This window comes from Musca autumnalis, unplaced genomic scaffold (genome assembly GCF_047663935.1).
Source record: "Musca autumnalis isolate F117 unplaced genomic scaffold, ASM4766393v1 scaffold_2, whole genome shotgun sequence".
NCBI classification, from domain to species: Eukaryota; Metazoa; Arthropoda; class Insecta; order Diptera; family Muscidae; genus Musca; species Musca autumnalis.
This window is the reverse complement of record NW_027411755.1, coordinates 110,357,751-110,384,946: the sequence shown is the minus strand read 5'-3', so window position 1 is coordinate 110,384,946 and position 27,196 is coordinate 110,357,751. Positions and strand designations below refer to the sequence as shown.

Genomic DNA, 27,196 nt, shown 5'->3' with positions numbered 1-27,196 from the left:
AAATTCAAAACGACCCAAATTTAAAATTTCCTGTCGGAGTTACCCGAAGGAATAGACCGATCTCGGGTCGTTTTGATATTGTTGCAGCAGGTTGTTCTCGCTACCCCTATGACAACGATACAATTTTGTCGGGACGGGTTAATACTTCGGAGATAATGACTCAAAAGTTCTGAAAACCCCTGACGGCTTTTCTAAAACAATAGAAAATAAATTTTTTTCCAGTACTCCTATTTTACTTCTGGGTAACAAATCTTGTCGTTTAAAATCCTATTAGCTCAATGATATAGGACCTACTTTTTATAGAGAGTCCGAGCAACGAGTAAAGCTCAATTTTCATGATTTTTTCCAAGAAAACTACAAAAATTTTTTTGGTAGATTGTTTTTTCATCTGGAAGAGAACTCTATAATTTTCATGATTTTTTTGTGGAAAAATATTATGTGGTTGTGTGACAAATGGCCGTCCACGAAAGCCTTTTTTTGTAAAAGCGTCTTACGGTACCAACTATAGCTCGAAAGCTAACTAACCGATCGTCATACACATTTGTGGGCTTATTTAGAACATAAAGATATAGTCAGTCCTTCGTCGAACGATTTTTAAAAAAAAAATATTAGATTTTACTGAAATGGTGGACCAAAAATTCAAATTTTCAATTTTTGGCTTAAAAACTGACGTATTCTGCTCATAAGACGAGTAAAAAAAATTAAGATATCTATCGATGAATAACCAGATTTTCCTGTTAGCGCCTCATATGTTGCATACAAAACACAATAATTTTTTCCTTTCCAAAGCTGATATCTCAGGCAATATTGCTCCGACCGAAATGAAAATTGTTCCACATATTCTATGCTGCTTTTACTTTAAAATAAGGTAATATTTTTTTTTTTTTTGATTTTCTGAAATTTACAAGCTATCGTGTGTATGTTAGCTACGAAGTGTGGAAGGCGGTAGTACTTATCATTGCATCACGGTGTTAATTTTTTTCTGAAAATCCAACGAAAGAAAGGCTTACACCTTATTGACAATAGACATAAGTGATTCCGGTGATGTCATTGGGGGAAGGTGTACTGAAGAAGTCTGTTCTCAGACTTAAAGTAGTCAAAATCTGAACATGATATATTTTTTCAAATTCTAATTTTTTAAAATCTTATGCATTTAATTTATGTATGAATTCGTTTATGTTAAATAAAATATTTTATTGAATAAATTTTAACTTATTTTATAATTTAAACACAAAAATATGTTCGATAATCCGGACACCGCCAAAACATGTGGTGTCCAGATTATCGAAACTATACTGTAATTAGAAAACTGTTATTGAACCGAATTTTCACATCAAATGATAGACAAATGCAGGTGTTAGTGATTCTCATGCTCCATCAATAACTTCAAAGCGTACGTTATACGCAAAAGAATCGGCACTGAAACTCCCTATATGACTATAACAGATATTTTGTTAATCTTTTTTTCTTACGCAGGTAGGATTGTTGCCTTTAAGAAAAAAATTTAATAAATTACCGTAGTGTTTATACATAGAAAGATATGTATCCTCCTCAGATACCAAATGAAACTCCAAATTTAGTGGAGTAGAACTTTTAGGGATCAGCGTGGAACTAAGTTCCGTATTCCTAAAACGATGTCTGCTTCTTTCCCGCTTAAAACTTTTTTTAAATTTTTGAAATTACACGCCTAAAAATGTGTATTTTCTCTTACCGTACCCGATATAACCCAGCAAAATTTATTTGAAGTTGTTCCTTGTGAAGTAGTGATTGAATAGCTTTTTTTAAGCAGTCCACGCAGAGTCATGAAAAATGCAGTCCGTTCTTCACATTTTGACAATGTCCGATTTGAATCCACTTCATAAATTTTTCACATTTTAGAAATTTCAAAATTTTGCAAAAAAAAACTTAAAAAGACAAAGAACATAATTTGTTTCTTGTTAATTATAATAACAGCAATATGTTTGCATCCATAAAAAGTAATTTGTATACAAAAAATAATAAAAGTGATTTCGAACTACATCTTTGTTTGTAGCCAAAGAAGTAGTTGAATCATATGTTGTTGTGATTTATTCACTACAAAGAACTAATGCAAAATGTGTGCTTAAGAAGTAAATTAGACAGTATCCTCACTGCACCATGCCCTTGTAAAAATCATGACTTCTTTCACGTAAAAAGATGTAGTCCGAAATCACTTGCACTCATGATTTAACTACTTCTTTGGCTACAAACATTTTGCAGGGAAATTATAGCTTTTTTAAGCAAATGAACAATTTTTTAAATATGAGGTTTTATATGAGTTTTATGAAAAACCAAGAAGAATTGTTTATTTTTAAACAAATTTAAATATTTGAAATAAAAAATTTTAAATTTCTTTTAAATTAAAACAAACAAACTTTTTTGCTAGACCTAAATTGATTCACCGAAAAGCTGATTGTGTTATGAGTCGAACAAAAGAAATTATAAAACTAGATAGAGAATCCGTTTGAAAGTTACAGAATTTTGACCAGGAAAAAACTATTCTGAACCACATGTACATAGTTTCGGATCTTACTACAAATCCTCATCGGTTCTCTTAGGTTCTGTTAGTAAAAGTCGAATAGAACTTTTCCATCGACATTTTTACTCTATTCCAGTTTTTCCTTTATAAATTTGTCAAAAAAAAAAAATAGTAGATTCTCGCAGGTTTTGTAACAACGCATTTATTTGTAATTGGAAAACAAATATAAAACTACTACAAATAATGGTGTCATTTATTTGTTTGAATTTCAAATGGAAACATTTTAATTAGAAATAAACCAGTAAGGAAAAGATCAAAGTCGGGCAGAGCCGACTATATGATACCATACACCACAGTGAATATGTATACTACATGAAATAATTACATAGTTTCTCTTCAGTAATCAAAGTACTTAGCTCCACCTTATTATTCGGAGGAGAAAAACAATACACGCAGAGAAAAAGATATGATTGATTTAACAATATTCGAAGAGTAAAATATGTATCGTAAATATATTGTTAGATTCCGTATGTGGTGTTGTGATTCCATTACAATAATTGTTTTTGTCATATCCAACAATAGTTTTTGTCAATTGAATAATATTTTTCTCTTTTCTTCGACAATTTTAATCTCTTTTATCGGTATTCGATTACGGAGAAGACGGAACTCGTACTATTCACTAGAAAGGCACAAAATTCCCAAATTCCTGCCACCAGCTAAATACTTCGGTACAATCATGGACCATCGTGTGAAATGGAAAATAAGTATCGAAGAGCGGACGAGGTAGGGTCTTATTGCACTCTACTCCTGTAAGAACTCCATTGGGAAAAGTTGGGTTCTGCCCATTTGTACCTATGGTGGACTTGTCTAATGGCAGGCAAATTACCAAGTGTGCAAAGGCTTGTGTTAACTCTGATTACTGGAGCAATAAAAATTACGACTCAGGGCATTTTGAAAGTTCTCCTGGATTTTCAACTTCTGGATAGACATGTCCAATTTCAGGCTTCGAGGACGGCTTTTATATTTCGAGAGTTAGGATCGTGGAGGGCTTCATATTTTGGACGCGCAAGGTTCAAGAATCGCATATGCTGTTATATATCTACCTCCTTCAAGTTTGACTCACTCTTCGTAATTTTTCACGCAGGGATATTGAGCTGAGGGTAACTCTTCTCTGGACAGTCAGGCAATATACACAAATGAATCCAATATAGGGGAAATCAGTGGTGCCGACGTCTACTGCGATAATCCATTAATCAAACATTCATTTAAGCTTAATGATAGCTATAGCGTCTTTCAAGCAGAAATTCTTGTTATCATGAAAACAGCAGGCTTGATTGAAGGACTTGAAATCAACTTTAAGGGACCCGGTGACTGTATATGTCGATAGTCTGGCGGCCACTCATAAACCCTCGAGCTGTCCTTGATTGCGGAAATGCTCTATATACTTAATATCGTTAAAGTTTGCTGGGTTCCAGGTCATAGTAATCTAATGAGAAACGAATTAACATAATTACTAGTTCGAGGTGGTTCTAAGTCTATCTATTAGCCAAGTTTGAAGAAAAAACTGATATATGTTTATTAGAATAGTGTAAAATCGAATTCCTTGTGTATAATAAGGCACAGACATCCATATCCATACATATGTACATACCATGCAATAACATTTGTTTGCTTTCGGATTGGTTAATGATGGGGTAGGCGCATAAACTCGCCTACCTATACCGCCGCATTGTTAACACTAAACGTCATTGACCAGCAAATCCATTGAACTGACAGCCAAATGACAACGGCAAAACATCTAAATTGTCAAGTCCAAGACCAAATGAAATCGCATTCCATCGACCGCCAACCAACCACAAGGTTATTTAGCCGCGACAACCTAACCGATTGAACCATACCAACCAGCCAACCAAGCAACAAATACACACAGACATGCTGACATATACCCGGCTGGCGGCTACACATGCGCCTAGGTTCAAGCTGATAAACGCCAGTCTGTCCATTGTTTGGTTCGTTCAGAAAAATCATAATACTTTACCGAGTATTATTTTGTATGCTCCGCAGTGTTTTAATACCATTTAATGATCAGCGGAATGAGAGAAGCAAAACCAACAACAACAACAAAAAGAATAATAAGAATAGCGAAAAACACCAACAACAAAACGCAAAATAAAGTACGTAAGTGTACAAAAGTGAATAAATATTCATAGAACGATATAACCGAATAACGAATTGATCATCAACTGGCGATGTTGACAAAATGTCGCAACGTGTTCAAAATTATTGATGAGTTAGCGAAAAGTACTTAAATACGTGAGACGGGCAAGGAAAACAATTCAACCAGAAGCAGCACCAACTTCAGTTCCAATTTCATACTTAACACCCCAGTCACCACCAGTAGCAGCTAATCATTCAGCCACAGAGAATTTAAGAAGAGACCAATCACAACCTTGTTCATATACATAAATACACAAAAATGTATGTATGTGATATAACCAAGGAACTCTTCCAAGAATAAGCAAGAGTTGACACCCATTTTATGGCATAAATTCTAGGGGTATGAAGGGCGATTTATAAATTGCACAATATGCAATGTCATAACGTCTACCGCCCATAAGTCTCGATTTAGTAGTGGTGGACGTCATAATTGTTTTAATGAGATTATCCCAAATATGCCCAATTTTCTATATACAGGACACACGAAATTCTTGTTTTCATGATATGTCAGCGTTATCAAAATACCTTTTTTATTGCTGACATCAAGGATATAGCTAGAAATGCATCTCGACACCATTTCGGAGGGGCCCAGTACAAAAAATTTTAATTTTAAAATATAAAAAAACGTCTAAAAAATGATCATGATCATTATCAAGCCTTGGGCATATTTGGGTTATTGCTAACTAACATAAAGAAAACTTCGAACGAGTATCCGGTATTAAGTAACAATGTACAAGAATATCTTTAATCCTGGCCGAAGTACATTCATTTTGTTTATTTGGATCGGCTATATTCATAGCCGACCTTATACCAAATTAAGGGTCTTAAGACTTTAAGACCTGCAACAAAAAATAAATAGAGGATATGATATATAATTAGAACAGAACAATTGGCAGAGTATGACAGAAGGCCGAAAATTGCTTTCGGAACGTAATCGTTTTGTACTACTTTGGAAATATTCGGCATTCTACGTAACCCTTGCATTTTTGGTTTAGGTGAACAGTTTTCTGGAAACTCATTTTAAGTTCGAAGATGGGCCATATCTGTTGTAAGATCCTATAGAAATTTTAGTCCAAAAGCTCTAAAAAGGGATCTTGGGAAAAGGATCTAGATTTTGTGGCTGCTTTTCGATCTGTCCGTAGATGAAAGATTCAATTCACACTGGTTGAGGGTATATCTCTATAGGCAAAGCCGACTGATACTTTTTTACTTGTTTTGTATATCATTGCATTCCAATTTTTTACTATAATATACAGTAGTTTTGACTTAGCTGCCAAAACAAGTTTTGCACGCATTTTGTGGCAGCAAAGCGAATTTCGCAATTATCTTTAATATTTTTAGCTGCCAAAAAGTGGCAGTTATCTGATTCGTTCACCTACCAAAGAATTGGCTCTTCATGTAATATTCAGCTTCAGATTTCTTGATATCCGAAAACTATTTGGAGAGGAATAGCGAAAAATTAAAAACATATAATCAAAAAGCTTATTTTGCATCAGCTGAAAGAACCAAAATGGAATTAAATAACAATTACTATCGTTATATTTGCTTCCACGTCTGTCATTCAATAAATATGCCTTGAACCTGAAGATGTGATATGAGAGAAGTCTCCCTTGTCCCTTCTGTGATGTTTGTGGAATAATTAATAATTATTATTAGATTCACATTGGCAGTTTTGTTGAGATGTGTATTATTTTATTGTTGTAAAATAATTCCAGCTTAATCTCGGGTTTTGTTGTTTTTAAAATTTTTAAAACAACAAGTTTTATTTAAAGTGTGATTTAGTTAAATTTGATTTAATTTTGGGAACGGCAAAGAATACTAGTTTTGTCCAACGCCACTTGAACTCATCAGTTCTCTTAGTTCTTTGCATTGAAACAAAGAACTCTTCCCCAATTTTATGACGACCAGAGCTCAAGAATAAACGTAACCGATAAATTTGTTTAAATGCGAATTCATCAGAAACATTTAAAAAATCTCGTAGCCGCATATGTAAACCGAAATTAAATCAATTTTAACTACACCCCACTTTAAATAAAACGTGTTGATTTAAAAATTTAAAAACAACAGAACCCGAAATTATGCTGGAATTATTTGACAACAATAAATTAATTATTATTATATGTTCGTAGAAAGAGTTCCCACGACTAAAAAAGGCTAATTTTTTCCATAATATCATAGGTTGTCTACAAATGATCAACATAAAACAGTTTCCTTCTGTACAAAAGACCCTGTGCATGAGTTAGCAACTGTCGCATGACGTGATTTTAGTTTTGGCTGGTAAATACAAATTTCTCTGTGAAAATGCGATAATTTTTCCAAATATTATTGGTAGTAAAATAAAATTCGCACTTAGATGATTATCAGTTAAAAGCGTAATTTGCATTGAAAATTTGACAAAAATGCAAATATTTTAGTTTTTTGGCAGGAAAATCAAATTCGCACTAAAACGATTGGCAGCAAAATCAAAACTACTGTATAATAAATATTCCAAATAAGTACAGGCAGTGTTGGCAAACATTTGCCACTTTTCAGCACAACTACGTCATAAGCCACCACCTTAGTTTTCAGCTGGTCAATACACACAATAATTTCATTTATCATCAGAAGCCAGAGAGAAGTTAGAGAACCCCACCCTGCGTGGAACCTTTGTTCTCACGAAAATCTCTCCTATGTGCGAACTGATAATCTTGCTCTTTAGGATCTCATCAGTTCATTTCACTATGATGGAGGAAATACCTATGTTGCTGAGATCCAATAATATTTCCATTGTTCCCAGTAGTGAGGAAGAATGATTAATTGGTCTATAGTATTTAGGTATTGTGTATGACTTGGTTTACCCGTCGGTCGGCTTTTGGGATGCAGGTCATGGAAAGAGACCGGGTATATGCGAAAGGCCAGAGAAGGCTCAGGATCTTTAGCACGGGCTTCGCTACATTCAGAAGCATTGCTGGTATCAGTCTCAGTGAATTGTAAGACTGAATGTTGTTAATTGCCCTTTGAAGTCTTGGGAGACTGGTCAATCTGGCTATCACCTGTTTATCCTCTTCAGCTCGGATTTGATTATGACATGATGTGATGCTAATGACAGACGACCTCTCAACGAGAAACCAATGACGGTGATAGGTATCAGTCTTGTCAAAGACGATGGGACAATTCGCCGCACAGCATTATCAATATACTTCGGGTTATACGAGCATGGTTTATGCGAAGAAATAGGCTCGATGCTGTTCTTGCTCGATAGAGAATTTAGTTTAGTAACTTATAAGTTTAAACTTAATTGTGTCCCACATTTTAATTGTGTCGTTACGCTTATAACACTCTAGTTGTTCAGTTTATCAGTTTAATTGTAAATCGTTATCTGCGATAGTCTATATCGCTGAAAGGGGCAGCGAACACAATGGTTAGCATTATTCATTCACATAAAACGGTTTTGGTGAACTCTGCCATGTTGTCAGTTGTTTATTGTCCAATACTAACACTGAAGTCAAAGTAAGACAAAGTAAACAACTATGTATGTACAAATGTATATACTTACATATAGAAATTCTTCAGTTCAGCGTTCTTTTTGTCAATAAACTTCAAAGCGTCCAATAACCTTAAACAATGTAGATGTATTAACAAATATTAGGGTGTTGATGATAAATCAAGTATTGTTCACTCAAGTGTTAACAAAAATTCGTATGGATTTTTTAATTGTGGTGGATACAAACTAGAGTTGTGTAGTTTCGGAACCAAGGAACTATTCCGTACAAGAAACTATTGGAACTATATCCGGCTCTTGCATTTATATAGTTCCCTTAGTTCATATAGTTCCAGTCGTGCATATAATTCCTTTCATTTTTATAGTTATTTTTTTTTTTCTTTAATTCCACACTCACTTCGATTTTTCTCCTTCGGTTCGTTTATCATTCAGATGCGGCCACATTCACCACATCCACCATAAGATGAAAATAAAAAGAAAGAGAAAGGTTAGTTAATCTACTTCTCTCTCGGAACTATTTGGAACAAATGAAATAAAAAGAACGATGGAAGATAAATATTCACTGAACTATATCGCTCTCGGAACTATTTGGAACTATATTAAGAAAGATCGATCTGCTCCAGGAACTAGATTGCCCAACTCTAGTCTGAACGATTATTTATATTGAAACTCAATATCGTTTGGACTAGATTCCCACGATTAAACAAGACGAGCGGACATCATGTAATTTTATTGATCGCATTTTTTATTTTATATAATGTGTTTAAAATTTCTGCAAAATGAAAGGACACAATTACATTTTTCAGCGGTGGCAAAACCCATCATCGTAATGATGGCAACATTACTTGAGTATTTTTGGTCATTGGACACTCAGTTCTGCCTCGGCGAAAAAAGGAGGTGATCCGAAAGATGTTTGGAAGAAATAGTTTTTCTTTAGGAAAATAATAAAATTGTTATAATATTTTTACCATTCGCAAAACCTAATACGAGTATCTCGAAATCGAAATAGACCAGTAGCCAGTGCAACTTTTTATATGTATATTTCCCCTTCTCGCCATTAGCTTTGGATTACATTTCTATCGCCGAGTAAAATTTCTATCATGCTTTCATTGACAGCATAGACAAATAAAAGAATAGACAAGGAAATTGTAGTGTGCTTGTTGTTTGTAGGGGTCGCTCTTACAACCAATATGCTGTGTGTTCACTCAATTGCATTTTGTTTTTGGGTAAATTGCAAGATTTTTTTGATTTTTTTTATATGAGGGTGTAGATCCGGCCAAATACTACCCACATATTGTCTTTTCCATCAAAAATAGTTTAAAAATGTATAGTTCTTGCCATTTTAAAAATTGAGTATCTCGTAAATTGACTCAATTCTCATTGAGTGAGAGAATTTAGGTGAGAGGATTTCTTTGTCTATTCTTTTATTTGTCTATGATTGGCAGTTTTCTCGCATAATTTACTTTCATGTAATTACAATAATTCTCAAAATAAAGTTCTTTTGTATTCGTTCATATGACACCCTAATAAAAGCATATAATGTACAAAACATATGCTTTGTTCCAGCACCTGCAAGAAGCTACTAGTTTTTACTACGATAACACTTTTTCTTTTATGTTATTGAAAAAAAGTTTAAAAATTAGTAGATTCTTGCAGTACTGGAACAGACCAATAACGATTAATGAAAGAATATAAGCAGCAATCAAATGCGTGTGTGTATCGATGTTTTTGATATTCTTCATGTCATCTCATTCATCGTTCGCATCATTATGAATTGGACGATCGTTCGAATGTGACAAACAGATAATTGTTGAACCGAATCTTACCTTCTTATCATCATTTGGTGATTTCAACATTTTGTAAGAATTTTAATCACAACAAACTAATAATGTTTTTAATGTAATATTACTGGAGTATCGAAAGACTGTGATTCGATAATAGGTATGTTATATTATCTGTGACGATTATAAAAGTGTCCATGAAAATTGGTAACCACTAGAGTTAGGCAATCTCGTTCAATTGAACGATAATTTTTATTTATTGTTGTCAATGCGTATACTTAATTTCACACGTTTTTATGATGTTACTCATTTGTCTTTGAACGAAGACAGTGATCCGGATCGTTCAATTGAACGAGATTGCCCAACTCTAGTCACCACATGACATTGTTTATAGAGTTAAGAAGTAATACTTACATACTAGAATTGTGTAGCTCCGGAACGAACTAGTTCGAAGGAACTATTCCGGACAAGGAACTATTGGAACTATATCCGGCTCTTTCAATTTTATAGTTCCTTTAGTTCTTATAGTTCAATTGTATAATTCATTTTTTTAATTTAGTTCACATTCACTTCGATCTTTCACGTTCGATTCGCTCATCATTCCGATGCAGACACATTGTTAAATAAACGAAAATCACATCCTCGTCACATCGCTGTAATTTATTTATTTTTATGTCACTTCATCCACCAAAAGATGAATACAAAAAGAAAGATTTGTTAAACTACTTCACTCTCGGAACTATTTGGAACGAAGGAAATAAAAAGAACGACGAAGGAGAAAGATTCATTGAACTATATCGTTCTCGGATCTATTTGGAACGAAGGAAACAGAAAGAACGATGGAAGAGAAATATTCATTGAACTATGTCGCTCTCAGAACTATTTGGAACTATGGAACTATATTAAGGAAATAGTTCCTTTTGGGAAAAGGAACTAGAAAGATCGATTCGCTCCAGGAACTAGATTGCCCAACTCTATTATATACTTAGCTGGCCTCCTACAGAACATTTGGACTATAAGCCGAACTAAAAAAATATCTCCATTCCTCCCTATTTGTTGCTTTATTTTGCCAATTCGGGATATCGTGTTTTCTGATTTCGTCTTCCACTTGTTTACTCCATCGAAGACTTGGCCTTCCAGCTCGGCGTGTACCGCCATGCTGCGTATTTATACGTCCTTTTAGCAGGTTCATCATCGCTTATTCTTATGACATGACCTAGCCGACACAACCGTTGTATCCCGATACGTTTAAATATACTGATTTCGTTTTATAGCAGATACAGCTGGTGGTTCATACGATATCGATATTCACCGTTCACGCAGATTGGCCCGTAGATCACTCGAAGATTTTTTCTCTGAAACACACCAAGCACAGACTTATCCGCTTGCGCAAGTACCCAGGCTTCGGAACTATACATTAGCACTGAGCTTTATGGACGCATTGCGCGTCGACTCCATCAACTTGCTCTTGTCGCCGTTTACCGCCAGACCCAGATTCTCCTCCAACTTTCTTAAAGGTATCAGTTACTTCCCGTACTGGTCGTCCCATGATGTCTATTGATGTAAATTGTGCCATTTCCTTTAATATCTGCATCTCGCATAATTTTTTCCAGCAGTGTGTTGAATAAATCGCACGAAAGGCTCTCTCCTTGTCTGAAACCTTTTTTGGTACTAAACTCTTCGGAAGTGTTCTTTCCTATTTTTGCTTAGGACCTGGTATCAGTTAAAGTCATCTTACAAATCCGAATGAACTTTGCAGGGATACCAAATTAAGACATTGCTTGGAATACCTTTAAGCGTAGGAGACTGTCGAAGGCTGCTTTATAATCGACAAAGAGGTGGTAGGTGTCGATCTGCATGGGTCTTCTCCAGGATTTGTCTGGTCACTAGTGGACTTTCCAGGTCTAACGCCACATTGGTAAGGCCTAATTGTTTCGTTCACCATAAGCATTAGTCGTTCGCACAATATCCCTGACACGATCTTATAACCATTAGGGAGCAGACTTATGCCTCTATAGTTAGATTTTTTCACACCCCAGCTTTTCTATTTATACCTTGGTACGTACCTTTACTGCAACAAGGTTGTGATCCGAGTCTATCTTTGCTCCTCGGAACGTTCGTACATCCAACACCCTTGATGAATATCTTCCATCTACCACAACGTGATCAATTTGATTTCTTGCTTTTTTTTGGTCTGGAGACAGCCAGGTTCCCTTATGAATATTGAGATGCTTAAATCTGGTGCTGCTAACCACCAAGTTTTATGCCGCTGCGAAGTCTATCAGCCTCATTCCATTATCAGATGTTTCATGTGGAGACTGAATTTCCAATTTTGGCATTAAAATCGCCTAGAATAATTTTAATGTAATGGACAGGACAGCGATCATATATTTCTTCTAAACGCTCTTGTCTTCGGTTAGACCATGGGTGCATATAAAACTAATGTTTAAGAATTTTGCTATTATCCGTATTGCAGCCAGTCCTTCATTCACTGGGATGAAGCTGAAGACCAGATGTTTTAACCTCAGACCAACTACAAATCCGCAACCAAACTCATGCTTTGTGTCGTGGCAGCTATAATACAGTGCGTCACCCTTAAGTTATTGTGACGCATTTCCCAATCCATCGTATTTTCTGTATGACAGTTAAATCGGCCTTGTACTTTTCAAGTACCTCTGTCAGTCCGTAAACTACCCCTTTTCTATAAAGAGTGCGAACATTCCTGGTGCAGATTCGCAGATCATGGTCCTTAAAAAATTTGCGGGGTTCACCAAACTGCGTAATTATTTACTTTTATCAAGAAGGAAATTTAGTTGGCTTTACAAAATGGGGAAAACCAATGAAATCGGTTGAAAAATGCGTGAGTTATGCCATCTTTAGTGTTTTAACTTTTTGGTTTTTCCTTTATAATTGGTACCTTGTGCGTAATTGTTAACTTCTAACTTCTACGCAGCCTAGAGCACCAGGAAAAGCATTTTCCTGTTTTTTAATGCGTTTTTGCCACACTTAAATCACTATAACTTAATCATTAGTTACCCGATTTTTAAAAATTATAGCTTATATAGGCTTGATGTTGTCGGAGACTCGAAATCACAACCAACGTTGTTAAAACTCTCATCGTAATGATGCTGTCATTGCAAAGCATTGGTGAAAATGACATTCCAAAGCATTGGTTGAAATGGCATGCCAAAGCATTGGTGTAAGTGACATCCTTTGGATCCAAAAATGAATAGCATCTTTTGGGGTCCACGCTCATATTAAATTCATCGATGAAGATGCTAAAAAGATGACATGCCAGATCACTTTCACCCATGATTGAATGGCATCTTTGGCATCGAACATTTTGCTGGGTACTTATTTTTAACAAACGTTGGTTCAGCAAAGTATGTTTCATACCCACCAACCGGCCCATCACTATCTGAAAAGTCTTTTTGGTTCAGAGTCTGTCTGTTTGTATGTACGTGCGTAAATGCCTGGTTCTATGATGAGAGATGGTGTTGGCGGCAAAATTTGTTCAAGTACGTACCTACTTGCCTTGTATTCTTTAATACTGTTCGGACTGCTAAGTGTTGTAACATAGCTGTGTGTAGGATCGATCTGTATTCTGTTCATGGCAACTGTGTGCCATGAATATTTGTTGTACTTTTGTGTTCCGTCAACTGAGTTCAGTGGGGTTCAGCAGAGTTCACATTAGCTAGCATTTTGAGTTGTGCTGTTCCCATTCCATTTTTTTATTCGTTTGTATGTCATCCATCTTTCTGCTCCTTTGTCCCTCTTGTCCAAGTGTAGGGTAAGTGCGCAAATGCCACAGTAAGCACTTAGAACTGAGACAACCGTGCAGCAGCGACAACACTCACGTCCCCACCACCAACAATAAATCCCCCAAGCAAGTGAAAATCAATTCGTAAAGTACAGCGCATACTTCGCCGTGCTGACTGTTCTTTGCAGTTGACAGCGATCAGTGAACAATTAAAAGCACACAAACAACAAAAGTCAACTGCGCAGCTGCCATTTGATAAGACCAACCACATTCATGTTCGGCCCCATCCCGTTGACTGTGTCTGTGGCTGGCTGGGTTGTTGATATTGTTGACATCGCTAGTCAGTCGTTGTTGGGCCGGCAACGATTTTACATTCGTCTCTCTCGATCGATGGTAGTATATATCCCACACACTTGTACAAGTACAGCGTTGACACATGAATACTGAATGTGTCTATGCCAGAACATTGGGAGGTAGGTGTGCTCTCACTCTCTTTCGGCCTCTCGACGCGTATGTTGTTTGTTTATGGTGGTTTGGTTGTGTTGCGGGACGAAAGGCACAAAAGGTCGATTGTCAGCCAAGTTATTGATAGCGAGTATTAATGCAGTGACCTCGTACTAATTGCCAATGGAAAAGGGGCTCGGGGAAATGGATTTCAATCAATCGATAATCGGATTGGAGTTTTCTAGTTGTTTTTTTTATAAAGCGATGAATGTGGCGGACTCTTTTCTAAGAGGTTGAATATGACTAGGAATTGAAAATGATGCGAGGCCCGAGAATAGAGAATTATGAAAAATTTGAGCCATGCTAAATTTATACAGTGACATACGTACAGCTTCCTCTTCCAAGTAACATTTTACCGATTTTACGGAGTTCAGTTAATATGGACTATTGTTGACCACGAACATCAATCCCAGAAGACACAAGGAGTGACTTCTGTCATATCCGCCTGTTTATTGCCGAGTCCGATCTGCACATAGTGTTTGATTTAAGGCAGGGATGCAAAAAACAATATATGTATGTGACTGCAGTGGTAAGAGTACCAAATTTACTCTCCGATTGAGCACAATATTTAAAAATGTTATTTTTAATAGATTTTCTATATTTGTTTGATATGGTCGTATTAAAAAGTCATTTTAAATAACAAACAATAATTTACAAGTGTTAATTCTAATGTACAAACACTATTTAAGTAAAACATAAAGAAAACAGTTCGTACGTCCGTGCTTGTGTGTATTCGTTGATGTCTCACCAACGACCAGTGTTGCCAGTATTTTTCTGTGCCTCATCCCCAAATTCAGAGTCCTTCATCCCAAAAAATCCCCAAATATATTCCTTTTTCCCCAGAAAAAATCCCCAAATAATATTTGGATGAAAATTAGTGAAAATTGTTAATAATTGTCGCCCTATACTAACCCTATACTAACTCATAAATTCAAATTTCTTCTTCCAAAGGGTGCAAGTCAATTTTTGTAATAGTACGTTTATATATAAGCGGATTTAACAAACTCACTGGGTTTCAAACGTCAATTCCAAGGTTAACCCTGCAAAAGGCTATAATATAAACATGGCCTAAACCGATTTTATTTTAAAACATCAATTCTGCTGACCAGCTTAACGCTGAATTCAAACAACTTTGCGCGCATAGTACGACACTCCCACGATGAAGTTTTATATAGTCGAAATATTTAGAAATGTGTCTTCCACTTACTGAGGAGTTCAACAACCTCTGTGAAATTTGGTGTTATACTATGTTTACATTTACGAAATCCACTCGATTTCAACTGTCAGTTCCATTGCTCAAACGTCAAATGAAATCCAATCGATTTCAGATGAGTTTTCATTTGACGTATACACAAAGGAATTGACAGATGAAATCGAGTGGATTTCGTAAATGTAAACCAAGCTTTATCATGTCAAAGTTTCAAACCGAGATGGCAACAAAAATAATCACATTTTCTGCCTCATCATTTGAAAATATGAAGTAAATCAGTAGGTCATATGACGTACACAAAACAGTCGGCTACCATCATAGGAACTTGACTTACACGTCTTGTGGTATATTATTTTCTATATATTTTATTAAATTTAGCATGTTCCAACAAAATGCAAATATTCAAAGTACATTATTCTCGATGCGAACAACAAGATTTGTAAAACAAGAGAATTTGATTGAGGATTGTGTTTCTTTTTCATAAAACTGCATTTTGATTCGTACACAAATTTTTCCCATAATATCCCCAAATTTGTAAGGTTTTTCCCCATCAAATCCCCAGCTCCCCAATCCTAAATTTGGTTCCCCATTTTCGAAAAATATCCCCATTTTGGGGAAAAATCCCCAATACTGGCAACAATGTGTGGTAGCACACAGGCGTGCTCAGCCCTGCGCTAGAGTACTGTTTTGTTCATCCCTGATTTAGGGGCACAGTACTCTGTACGAGGGGTCGGAACAAAACATAATGTCATACTACATTTTTCCCGAATTCATGTAGGAATATTTGAAAAGAACCATCCGATTTTACACCGGAATTCGTACAAAATTCTGTAGTTAGTTTCTGGCTTCTGTCCATGAAAGGGATACTCAAGGATTTTCACAGATTAGGAACTAGGGTAGTTGCTTACACAGATTACGTATTCATTTAATCAGTGGGCAATTTCTGTCTCCACTGTTTGAACTGATGCTCTTTCACATGATAACGGCATTATTGCGAATCCATCCAAAAACAGAATTGTACTACTCACAAAAAAATTTTGCTTCTAATACTAGATAATATGTGTGTTCGTTTACTCTACAGTACAATGCAAAAGACCTTAGCCGACTACAAGAAGTAGAAATTGTACAAATTGTTGAATAAACGAACACACCTAATGTGCAATAACATCTCTCTACGGAAGCGAAGTGTTGTGCTCGACCATCGGCTAAGGGGTAGTTTACACTATATGTAAATGTCATATGGCATGAAATTTTCCATCGTTATATATTCGCTAATATGTGTAATATTGGAGATTTTCCTTACGCCATTTACTCTGTGCGTCCACACCAGCAAAAATGTAAAAAAACTACGTCTCCACATTGCCTCCGTGGGTAAATATGGAATGTTTTTATTTCGTGTCATATGACATTGATAGTTAGTGTAAACTACCTCTAAGATGTAAAGGCCTGGGTACATAAGCAACCTCGTTGCCTGGGTACATGACCATTCTCGTTGAAAGCCGAGCCAATTTCAAATTAGGTTGCCCTTTTCTTCTTTATTCATTTATATTTATTATGTCAGAAATGAAGCAGGCAAGTAGGCGAAGATGCTTATGTACCCAGGCCTTAACAGAAACGAATGAAAAGCGGCTTAATTGCGAGTTCATTCCTCTAGGTTCATTCCATAAGAAAATGTTGGGGTAATGTATGGGACAGTGTTCTGTTCTAACTTAATCTGTGGTTGTCTCGTTTGGTGGCATGCTCTAAGTAATACCAGGTTAGGTGCTGTGCGTATGGGACAGTGTTCTGTCCTAGCTTAATCTGTGGTTGTCTCGTTTGGTGGCATGCTCTAAGTAATACCAGGTTAGCTACTGTGGAACGAGCTGCTTTAGTTCTCATAACGGGAGCAATTAAAAGCACTCCTCAGGCAACATTAAATGCTTTACTGTATATCCAACCCCTGGTTAAACTGGTTCAATATCAGGCATCAAGAGGTGCCTGGAGGGCTCAGGGAGCTTAACACTGGCGTTGTTTATGACTTGGCCATGCAAGCGTTCTACAACGAATAGGCAGCGAGGTTGGGCTAAGTGACAGGGGGTGGTTGGTGACACAACTGAGGTCAGGACAGGGCAGACAACTTCCTGAGCCTATATATCTCCAACGATACGTTGGAGATGGAAAAAGGAACGTTGAAACGGGCGTGGCCATATAAAATAGTACCGAAATCTCAGCTTTTGGTTTATATACGTTTTTTTTTGCCTGGATTTAACACCTTAACACTTGAACAGAATTAAAGCCGCATACGTGTTCAATATTTTCCTTACCTAAGTAAGATATTTATTAAAAACGTACGCAACGCTTAATAGGTTTTATGACAGATATTGTAGCTGTCCTAACACACCAAACTAAATTGGGACTTATACCAAATTGGCTTTATGTTAGATATCACACATAAAAACTGGGGACGCCGTTATATAGAGGCTACAGGAAACCGTTGGTTATATGACCCATTTTCAATACCTACTATCCACAATGGATGCAATGGATGCGTCCATATGAATGTCAATTTGACTTAAACACGACAAATTTTACTGTACTAATAATTATAATTGTATCTTGTTTTGCAAGCATCAATAAACATATTTACCTTCTTGAAAATAGTGTTGTGTGAATTAACCAAATAAATTGTATTTACAAAAAAAAAAAAAATATAAACATTCATCAGGATTTATGAAATGGAAGTTGTTACTGAAGGTTTTAGCATATTTTCTGTATAACAGGAATATTGTCAATTATTTCATATTCCATTTCAGAAAAAAAGGATAAATTTTTTTCGCGCTACATCAACGATTTTTGATATGTAGGTCAAGAAAAAGATTCCCAGTACGAATCTGGTCGCGAGCCAATTTTTGGTTGTTGCGGACAAAAGTTATGGCGCTTTTATTTCGCTTTTTAAGAAAGAAAATATTATAAAAACGCTAATTATTTTAATGAGCACAATTGTTACAAACAAGTTCTCTCGAAGTACCTTCAGCGAGTAGATTGCATAATACCTGCAAAATGTTACACAGAATTCGCGGAATGTACATAAAATTGCTAAATTATTGAATATAAGTGTACTTTTTTCAAAATTAAAGCCCATTTAGTGGTCATATAATTACATAAAAAATTGTTGTGGATCCAAACTTCACGGCGTATCAAATGAGACTGCAATCATACAGATTGGTGTTATAGTTTGGATGTTACAGTCAAAATAAGCACATACTTTGCTCAAAAAATAATTTTTTGTTTGAAAAAATATTTTTTTCACATGCATTATGTAGTAGAAAATATTGTAAAAATTTATAGGAATACTTCCTTCATTTTGCTTAAATCTCCTAACAAAATAGACGGATTTTACTTTATTGACATTCATATTAAAGCTTTCAAATTAGGGAAGCTAATTGGGTTGATAAGGATATATGTCAAAGCTTCTGAAATGGAAATAGAGTTCAAATAACCCATTTTTATTTATATGCATTTTAAAATACGTGTAAATCGCGTAATTATCAAAATCGTTTTGTCCGCATGTGATTTTCAGGTACAGCAAGACCATATCTGTTAATTTGTATATATTTTTCGAAATTTAATTTGGAGGCTAAGATGTAGCATCGGCTGCATCTTAGCATTAAAATACCTATAAAATATCGCTAATTTGCGCAAAGTGCATACAATTTTTGTCCGCATCCGATTTCAATGTCCACCATGAAAATCTACATCGATATATATCTATTTCAAGGCGATCAATTAAGAACCGTGGATGTAGCATCACACACTATTTTTTGGGATAAAATGAATGTAGCTCCCTTATCAGTGAAGTTTTCAAAACTCTGTTTCCGCTAAAACGAAGATGCTGTACTAGTTGTTTCATTGCAGTGCAAACGAACCGCAGAAAACGCGATAAAATACGCGAAAACAATTTTAGGTGATTTTTCTACTTTGGACTTTCTTGTAACTCGCGTTTTAGTGGATGGATTTTCACGGGGAATGACATATTAGATCCGGAACGTAAAAAACTAAAATGTGCAATCAAGTACGTGGAAATCGAATGACAATTGTAAAAATTAGGCCCGAAAAATATGATTTTTAGAAAAATGTTCACACAAAATTTCCGTGTTTGGATGGAGATTTCTATGAAGCTGTGTAGACTACATTCACGACACATATATCAAATAACTCAGAATCGCGAGTTCTACAATCCTATATACGATTTTTTGTAAAACCTGTTTGCGGAATGAAATTAGAAGAAAATGTCAAAAAACACTATAAAACTGGCTTCAAAATGTCAGCATCATTTAATGGTAGAAGCAGTTCAAATTTTGAAAAGTGATACATTAGTGAGATGATCCTTATTTAGTTTGCTTCTAGTTTTACCTTGACAAGAAAATCGAGAGAAGTGTGGTTTACTCACAAATCGAGAGAAAACAAAAAAAGACATGGTGGCTTCAACCCATTTTTACCCATTTTTTAACATAAATATAGCCACAGCTTCCACACGAATTATCTTTTAAGGCCAATATTTTTTGCCACGTCCAACAACATTTCATTTTATCCAAAAATATTTAATTTGTATAATATAGAATCACTAGTCGCGTATTCTAAAAGGGTAAACCTTGGCTTCAGCTATGTTAAATTTTCAAAAATATTGGTGATAAATACATGAGTGTATATGAGGAAAAGTCAAAATTTTTTAGTTTCCATGAAGCCAAGGTTTGCACTATTATAATACGCGAACTATTGTAGTTTACCAGTAACTATGACTATTGCTGGATTAATTTAGATGTTTTTGTACAAAGCTCAAAAATTTAGCAAAAGAATTTAATTTACGTGGTAGTTACGACCGCGTAAAGGAAAAAACATAGGTAAAAACACGTTGAAGCTAAACAGGTTTTTTACATTGCTATTTGATTTCTGATTGAACCATTCCAATGACGGACATCTGTCCAAAGTAAAAGTAGGAGAATACAAAATGAAGATTACACTTCTAATGTATCACTTTCCAAAATTTCCACTGCATCCACCTTTTATGGATGCTGACATTTTGAAGCTGGATTTCAGGTGTTTTTTGTATTTTTTATGTAACTGGGACGCGCATTCGGATATTTCGAAAAACCAATTATAGGATTAAAGAACTCGCGATTTCGCATAATCTGATATGTATATTGAGTATGTAGCCCACACAGCAGCAGAGTAATCTACTGCCAAAGGCCAAAATTTAGTGCGATATTTTTTGGAAAAAACCTATTTTTTGGGTACAGTATTTACAATATCGTTTTGAGTGTGCTGGTACCCCGCGATATTTTAGTTTTTTCGACGATCCGGATCATATGAATCACAGATCGTAAAAATCCATCTACTAGAACGGCGGAAATGGCTACTGCAAAAATGAAAAATTTGCGAAAAATGTTTTTCAAAATATCGCTGACTAATTCGCGTTTTATGTGGATCATTTCCATTTCAATGAAGAAAGTGAATCATCACTCGCGTTTGTGCGAAAACAGCGGTTTGAAAAATTTAGTGGCATGGGTGCTGTATCCGATTTATCCAAAAAATACTGTGTGATGCTACATCAACGGTTCTTGATGGATTTTATTGAAATATGTTTAGATCGATGTATTTTTTCACGGTTGATAGTGAAATCGGATGCGCATAAAAAGTGTATGCACTTTGTGCAAAATATAAGCGTTATACAGTTTGTTGCACACTAAACTGCAGACGATGTTACATCTTAGCGGCCAAAGTAAATCCTGGCAAATGTGTACAAATTAAAAGAGAAGAATTCGCTGTATTGGTAAACCACATGCGCATCAAGTGATTTTGAGGATTTCGCGATTTACACGCATTTCAAAATGAACATTACCCGATACAATTTTATTTCAAGATTATACCCCATTTTAAGGAACCCAACATTTATTGGAAGATATCCATATCTTCTGCTAGATGTTAGCGTGTTTTCGAGAAGTGATTAGAATAAAAAATGTGATATATTGCGTGAAATTTAACTAAAATAGAAGAAAAACTCCGACCTATTTTTCTTAAATTTTGTTCAACTAACTCACAAAATAAATTTTAATAAATATTTTCTCTTACAAAAATTTTATAAATTTCCTCAATATATTTTTTGTTTTTTGCTATAATATGCAAACCGCTAAACGGATTTGTATAGTTTTGGTTTCATTTGAATCTTCGGGATGTTTAGATTACGTACATATTTTTTATATATTTTTCAGATGCATAAACAGCTTGAATTTTATTAGAACAAGTTGTAAACTACCAATTGTTTTGAATGCTTTCCTAATTTCCGCGAAATTTTTGACTAAAGTTATGGGACCTCAGTAAACATATAGTATGTAGAGAGCCCCTAATTAAGAGAGTTTCTCAATATAATGATTAGAGTCTTTTAAAGATTTTTTTCTTTTTATCAGAATTGAAACCGCCATAACTTTTGCGCGCAACAACCAAAACTAGTATCTCGAACAGATTTAAGAATGGGATTTTTTTCCCAATCTATTTACCAAAAATCTTTCATGTAGCTTAAAAAAAATTTTTTAATTTTTTTTTTTATGGAAAACTAAAAAATTTTGTCTTTTCTTCATATATACATGAGTGTAATAATTTAGCCAAAATATTGTCAAATTAAATATTTTTTTTTTGTATTTTGATTAAATGTCCATAAACATTTAACTACTTGTGCCATTTATATCAGCGGCCATATTTGTACTAATTTTTAACTTTCGGTGTCTACATTTAACAAGTATATTAGTTAGTTCCATCCGTTTCCATCGCCGCGTGTTATAATCAATTTTGTGAACTAACCTCAAAATGTGACCGGAATCGGAGAAAAAACTAAAAAAAAAAAATTATTTTCTAAAGTTTTTTGCTGTTTTGACCTTCATGGAGAGTTCGAATGTTCTAGAAAGTTGTTTATTAAAATCTTTGCAATATAATTGTGGTTGATTGTTTTCTTGAATTTTGAATGGTTTAGTTTCTTTGGAGCAGAAACCGAAAAAATAGGATAAAAATCGCATTTGTTTTGTCATTTTGAGCTTAAAGAACCATTTCTATAGATTCTGGAAAGTTGTTTATTGGGATCTAAGGTACATTTTTGTAATTGGTTGTTGGATTCAATTTTGATCGGTTTGATATCTTAGACTAAATTCCTAGAAAAAAATATAACGGAAATTTGACCTTAACGATTTTGACCTTGAAGATGAGGTTGAATTGATTTTTCTGTGCTCACAATTATTATTCTTTAAGATGAGAGCTACAATTTTGCTTCCACGAGTAAGCCAAAATTCTTAGCGGTTTAGAAGATATGATGTTTAAAACAACATTAGTTGGTATTATTAATTGGTATGTATATGGATGGTTTTAGAATCGAAAGGATTCCTTAAGCATGTTCGATCGTGGTCAAAACTTTTTATGATTCTTCTATAGTGATAAATACATAGTCCATAAAGTTTTAAGATGATATACCAATGTTTACTATTTTTGTCTCATTGTCCTAAAGAAATGCATCCACTGTGCTATCCAAGAATAGAAATTATCGCCGCACTGTGGTTCAGATTCGTTTTTTTCCTGGTCAAGACTCTGTATCCTTTGAAGGAATAGATATACTTTCATACTTTTTGTTTTTTTTTTTTTTGACAGATAAGTTGTATAGGAAATCAAGGTGTAGAAGTTGTAAAGGAAATCAAGGTCAATGTTATAGTACGTTTATATATAACCGGATTTAACAAACCCACTGGGTTTCAAATGCCAATTCCTTTACGTATACGTCAAATAAATCCTCATTAAAAAGGTTAACCCTGCAAAAGGCTATAATATAAACATGGTCTTAACAATTTGGCATTTTTTTATTTATTGTTGTCTTATTAGGACGAATGACATTTGGTGTGTCTTTTTACTTACTAAATGTTGCTGAAACAATTTTTTAAGCAACTTTTCCTTTATACAACTGTCAAAATTTGCAACATTAGTAATAATTATTACAAATTATCTCGTAAACAGACACAGCTATTATTTATGAACGTATTTAATTAATTGAATTAATCGAGTTAACATAACCTAAGGAGATTTGTATTGAAAAAGTGAATTGTAGCGAAGTTCCACACACCCAACCAATATGCTACAATCGTTTAGCTGGTGTTTAATTCAGCTCATTAGGCATATCGGATGTGAATGGCTAAAAGACAAAGGCTGAGTTTCATAACTTTTGAAGCCTTTTTTCTTATCAAGTCAACCTAGTGTCTTGTCTAGAATCAGCACGCAGTCTTTATGAGCACGCCATGCCCACACTTTTCAATATTTTGACTTGTTTTTTGTTAGTTTCAATCGGTTTACTATCGAATCTCATATTAAAATTAACAATCGGTGACGGCAAAAAAATTGGGGATTGGCCAGGAAAATCGATTTCTGAACCACTGTGCGCCGCATATATTCTATAGTTTTTAAAGTTTATATACATATTTCGTACTGGTCACAGCATACATTTAATATTGAAATTTATATTTAGTTAATAGATCTTTGTATGCCAACGGGTTGCATTTTTGCAATCACCAGAACATATTTAGTTGATGTTCATTTGAAGTCTTGAAGTTTGAAGTCAATTAAAACAACTGCGAATCCATACTCACTCACTAATCATTAGTTTTTGCCTCCACTGTCTTTCTTAGAGTGCATCACTCAACGTATGTGTTTTTTGTTCTTTTCGAAACAAAGCCCTGTAATTTTCTGGCGTCAAACTGCAATCATTTTATGACAAATGTGTTTTTGTGGTGTCTGTGCTTCGAATTCATTTACATTTCAAAGCGAATTCATTTACAACTCTAAGCGCCGTTATTATCAAACTATTCAGAGGTTTACAGTATTAGCATCCGCGACAAGACAATTTAAGCCAAGAATAGACAATTCTTCCTTTTGGCATTGCAAATAATCCCAATTCTATTAACATGGTGGCGTCTGAAATACTTATTTTCTCAACTCTCTCACTTAAGATTGGTAAATATCTTTGGCAAAATCGACGTTTAACTAGATAACAAATGGCAGAACATCCATATTTATGGGTTGAATATTCATTATGAGGACAAACGGTTTGTCTACTTGAGCCTAACAATTTCGCCGGTATGTTTTTTATGTTTCGAATAACGAACTTCAATTCCACATTTTGATTTTTGGGATGTTGGGATTGGGGTTAAAGATACTAATTCAGATTTTTAACTTACTTAGTTGGCCTTCTTAAGAACATTTGGACTGTAAGCCGACCTAAAAAAAGATTTCCATTCCTCTCTATTTGTTGATTAATTTCTCCAATTTGGAATACCGCGTTTGTCGATGTCGTCTTCCACTTGTTTACTCCATCGAAGCCTTAGCCTTGCAGTTCTGTGTGTACCGGTATGAGGTCCGTATTTATATGCATTTTTAGCACGGTTAGTATCAGTGTTTTGTGAAGTGTTATTTTTATGGCTTTGTTTTTAAACTGCTTACTTAAGCCGAGTTCTATTGACGTATTGCACGTCGATACCATCAACTTTCTCTTTTCGCCGTTTACTGTCTGAGCCACTTTCGCAGATTCTCCTACGACCTTTTTAAATTTATCAGTTACTTCCTTTACTGATTGACCCATGATGTCAATATCGTCAGCATAAGCATATAACGTGTGGTATTTGTGTGAATGGTGCCATTTCTTTTAACATCTGCATCTCGTATAACATATTCCAGCAGGATGTTGAATAGATAACACGAAAGGCTGTCTCCTTGTCTGATGCCTCTTTTGGTACTGAACTGTTCGGAGAGGTTCTTTCCTATTTGAACTGAGGTCCGGGTATCAGTTAATGTCATCTTACAAAGCCCAATGAGCTTTGCGGGGATACCAAATTCAGACATGGCTCGGAATACATTTGAACGTAGCGGGCTGTCGAAGGCTGCTTCATAATTGACAAAAATATGGTAGGTATTGATCTGAATCTTTTGAGTCTTCTACAGCATTTGCCGCAGGATAAATGGTGGATTTGTCATGTCTAAGGCCGTATAAGAAGCAGGCTTATGCCTCTATAATTAGAGCACTTAGTCTTATCTCATTTCTTGTTGATGGGACACAGGATGCTCAGGTTGCAATCGTCGATGCTCAGGTTCCACATCAGCGTGTCGCCTCCGGTTTTGAGCAGCTTATTATTCGTCAGCCGCTTTATTGTTGTCTTTACCTCATCATCTGGAATTGGAACTGTGGTATTATTTTACAGCCCCGCTATTCGATTTCTGTTTTTTTCCTACTGAAAAGACGTTTATCCTCTCTCCTTTTTACCGACACCTGTCTCGGTTGCTACGAGTTCGAACTGATTGTACGATAATAGCACGACACTCCGTGTCATATCATGGGTTCCTTGGTGGAGGTCCCTGATATCCAAGTATGCGGATATTTGCATGCAGTGGGCTATATTTTGCCATTGTGCTAATATGTTATCGGGACGAGGAGTGCTTTCATTAAGCGATTGCACTATAGGTAATTTTCCCTTTTGAGACAAAAAATAATAACAACGGAATTAAAGGATTTTTTAAGTTTTTAAATTATTTATGTGTAAAAGTGAGATAAAACAAAGATTTTTACAGATAAATTCGGATATAACGAACAACGGTTATAAGCAACTACGTTTATAACGAACAAAGCTATTTTTTCCAATGCAATTTTCATTACTTTTCTTATACACAACAAACTGTTAAAAACGATCACGGTAGTAAGTAACAAAAATTTTGTCCCCGCGAGTAGATTTTCCAACGAATTGTTGCTACAGTTTTGTATATTTTTTTTGAATATACGTTAATAAAGACGAGTTTAGTACTCCCTTAAACCGTATCAATGCTTAATATGTAATAGAGAGATAAAATAAAGCTTACTACTGCCGCACCGTTTATAGAAAACCACGGATATACCGAACAATTTGTCGCCATTACTTATTTTACTTGCAATGAAATTGTAAACAACAATATTTTTTACATTTATTGTTTATTTCCCCAAACCAAACTTCCACAATTTTATAACTTTTTATTGAGAAGTAACCTAATAAAATCTCATAAATATTAAAAAACGGGCAAAATCGGGTTTTGAAACCTAGTAATACACGCAAAAAAAAAAAAAAAAATAACGGTCTCTCTAACATATGTCCCAAACATATTAAATGTTTGGGTCTGCAAACAAATATATGTTTGGGTGCAAACATATATATGTTTGGGTGCAAAGATATTTATGTTTGGGTGCAAAGATATATATGTTTGGGTGCAAACAAAGATATGTTTGGGTGGAAACAATTTTATGTTTGGGTGCAAACATTTTATATGTTTGGGTGCAAAAAAGTACAAACCCAGAAGGCACAAAAAAAAACACATGCACCAGTGGGCGCTTACTGAGAGCAAGGGAGCGTAAAACTTCAATGTAAAATACTTTGAAATTAGAGTTGTTAAAATCTAGTTCGTTTGAACGACCTAGTTCAAAATATAGTTCAGTGGACACCGGTTGTTTCCATGAACGAACTACGAATGAGTTATATTATCTCTTTGTTTAAATAAAATAAATCATACGCAAACGAACTATGGTACTGAACTAGTTCACTAGATTTAACAACTCTATTTGAAATGTGTGCTCTTTTGCTCTCAGTAAGAACTCACTGACCATCTCTATAGTATACACACAAATGTTGAGGTTGTTTATTGAAAGAAAAAAGAACAACAAACA

The 27,196-nt window shown here is 35.0% G+C and overlaps 2 protein-coding genes across 20 annotated transcripts in view; one reads left to right on the top strand and one right to left on the bottom strand.

Annotated features, from left to right (window-relative positions):
• Positions 1 to 8,396, bottom strand: part of LOC141394440 (uncharacterized) — a 326,009-nt gene extending 317,613 nt beyond the window's left edge. The window contains exon 1 of one of the 2 annotated variants that reach the window (XR_012410414.1): positions 8,250 to 8,316. Coding sequence is in view for 1 of the 2 variants with exons in the window: in XM_073968764.1 (XP_073824865.1) it covers positions 8,250 to 8,251 (2 nt within the window). In the remaining variant the exon portion in view is untranslated. Of the gene's footprint in view, positions 1 to 8,249 lie in introns of both variants that reach the window. The other variant, XM_073968764.1, reaches the window with a different exon arrangement.
• Samuel (SAM-motif ubiquitously expressed punctatedly localized protein) overlaps positions 1 to 27,196 on the top strand; it is a 126,252-nt gene that overhangs the window by 14,830 nt on the left and 84,226 nt on the right. The gene's annotated exons all lie outside the window — the stretch shown is intronic.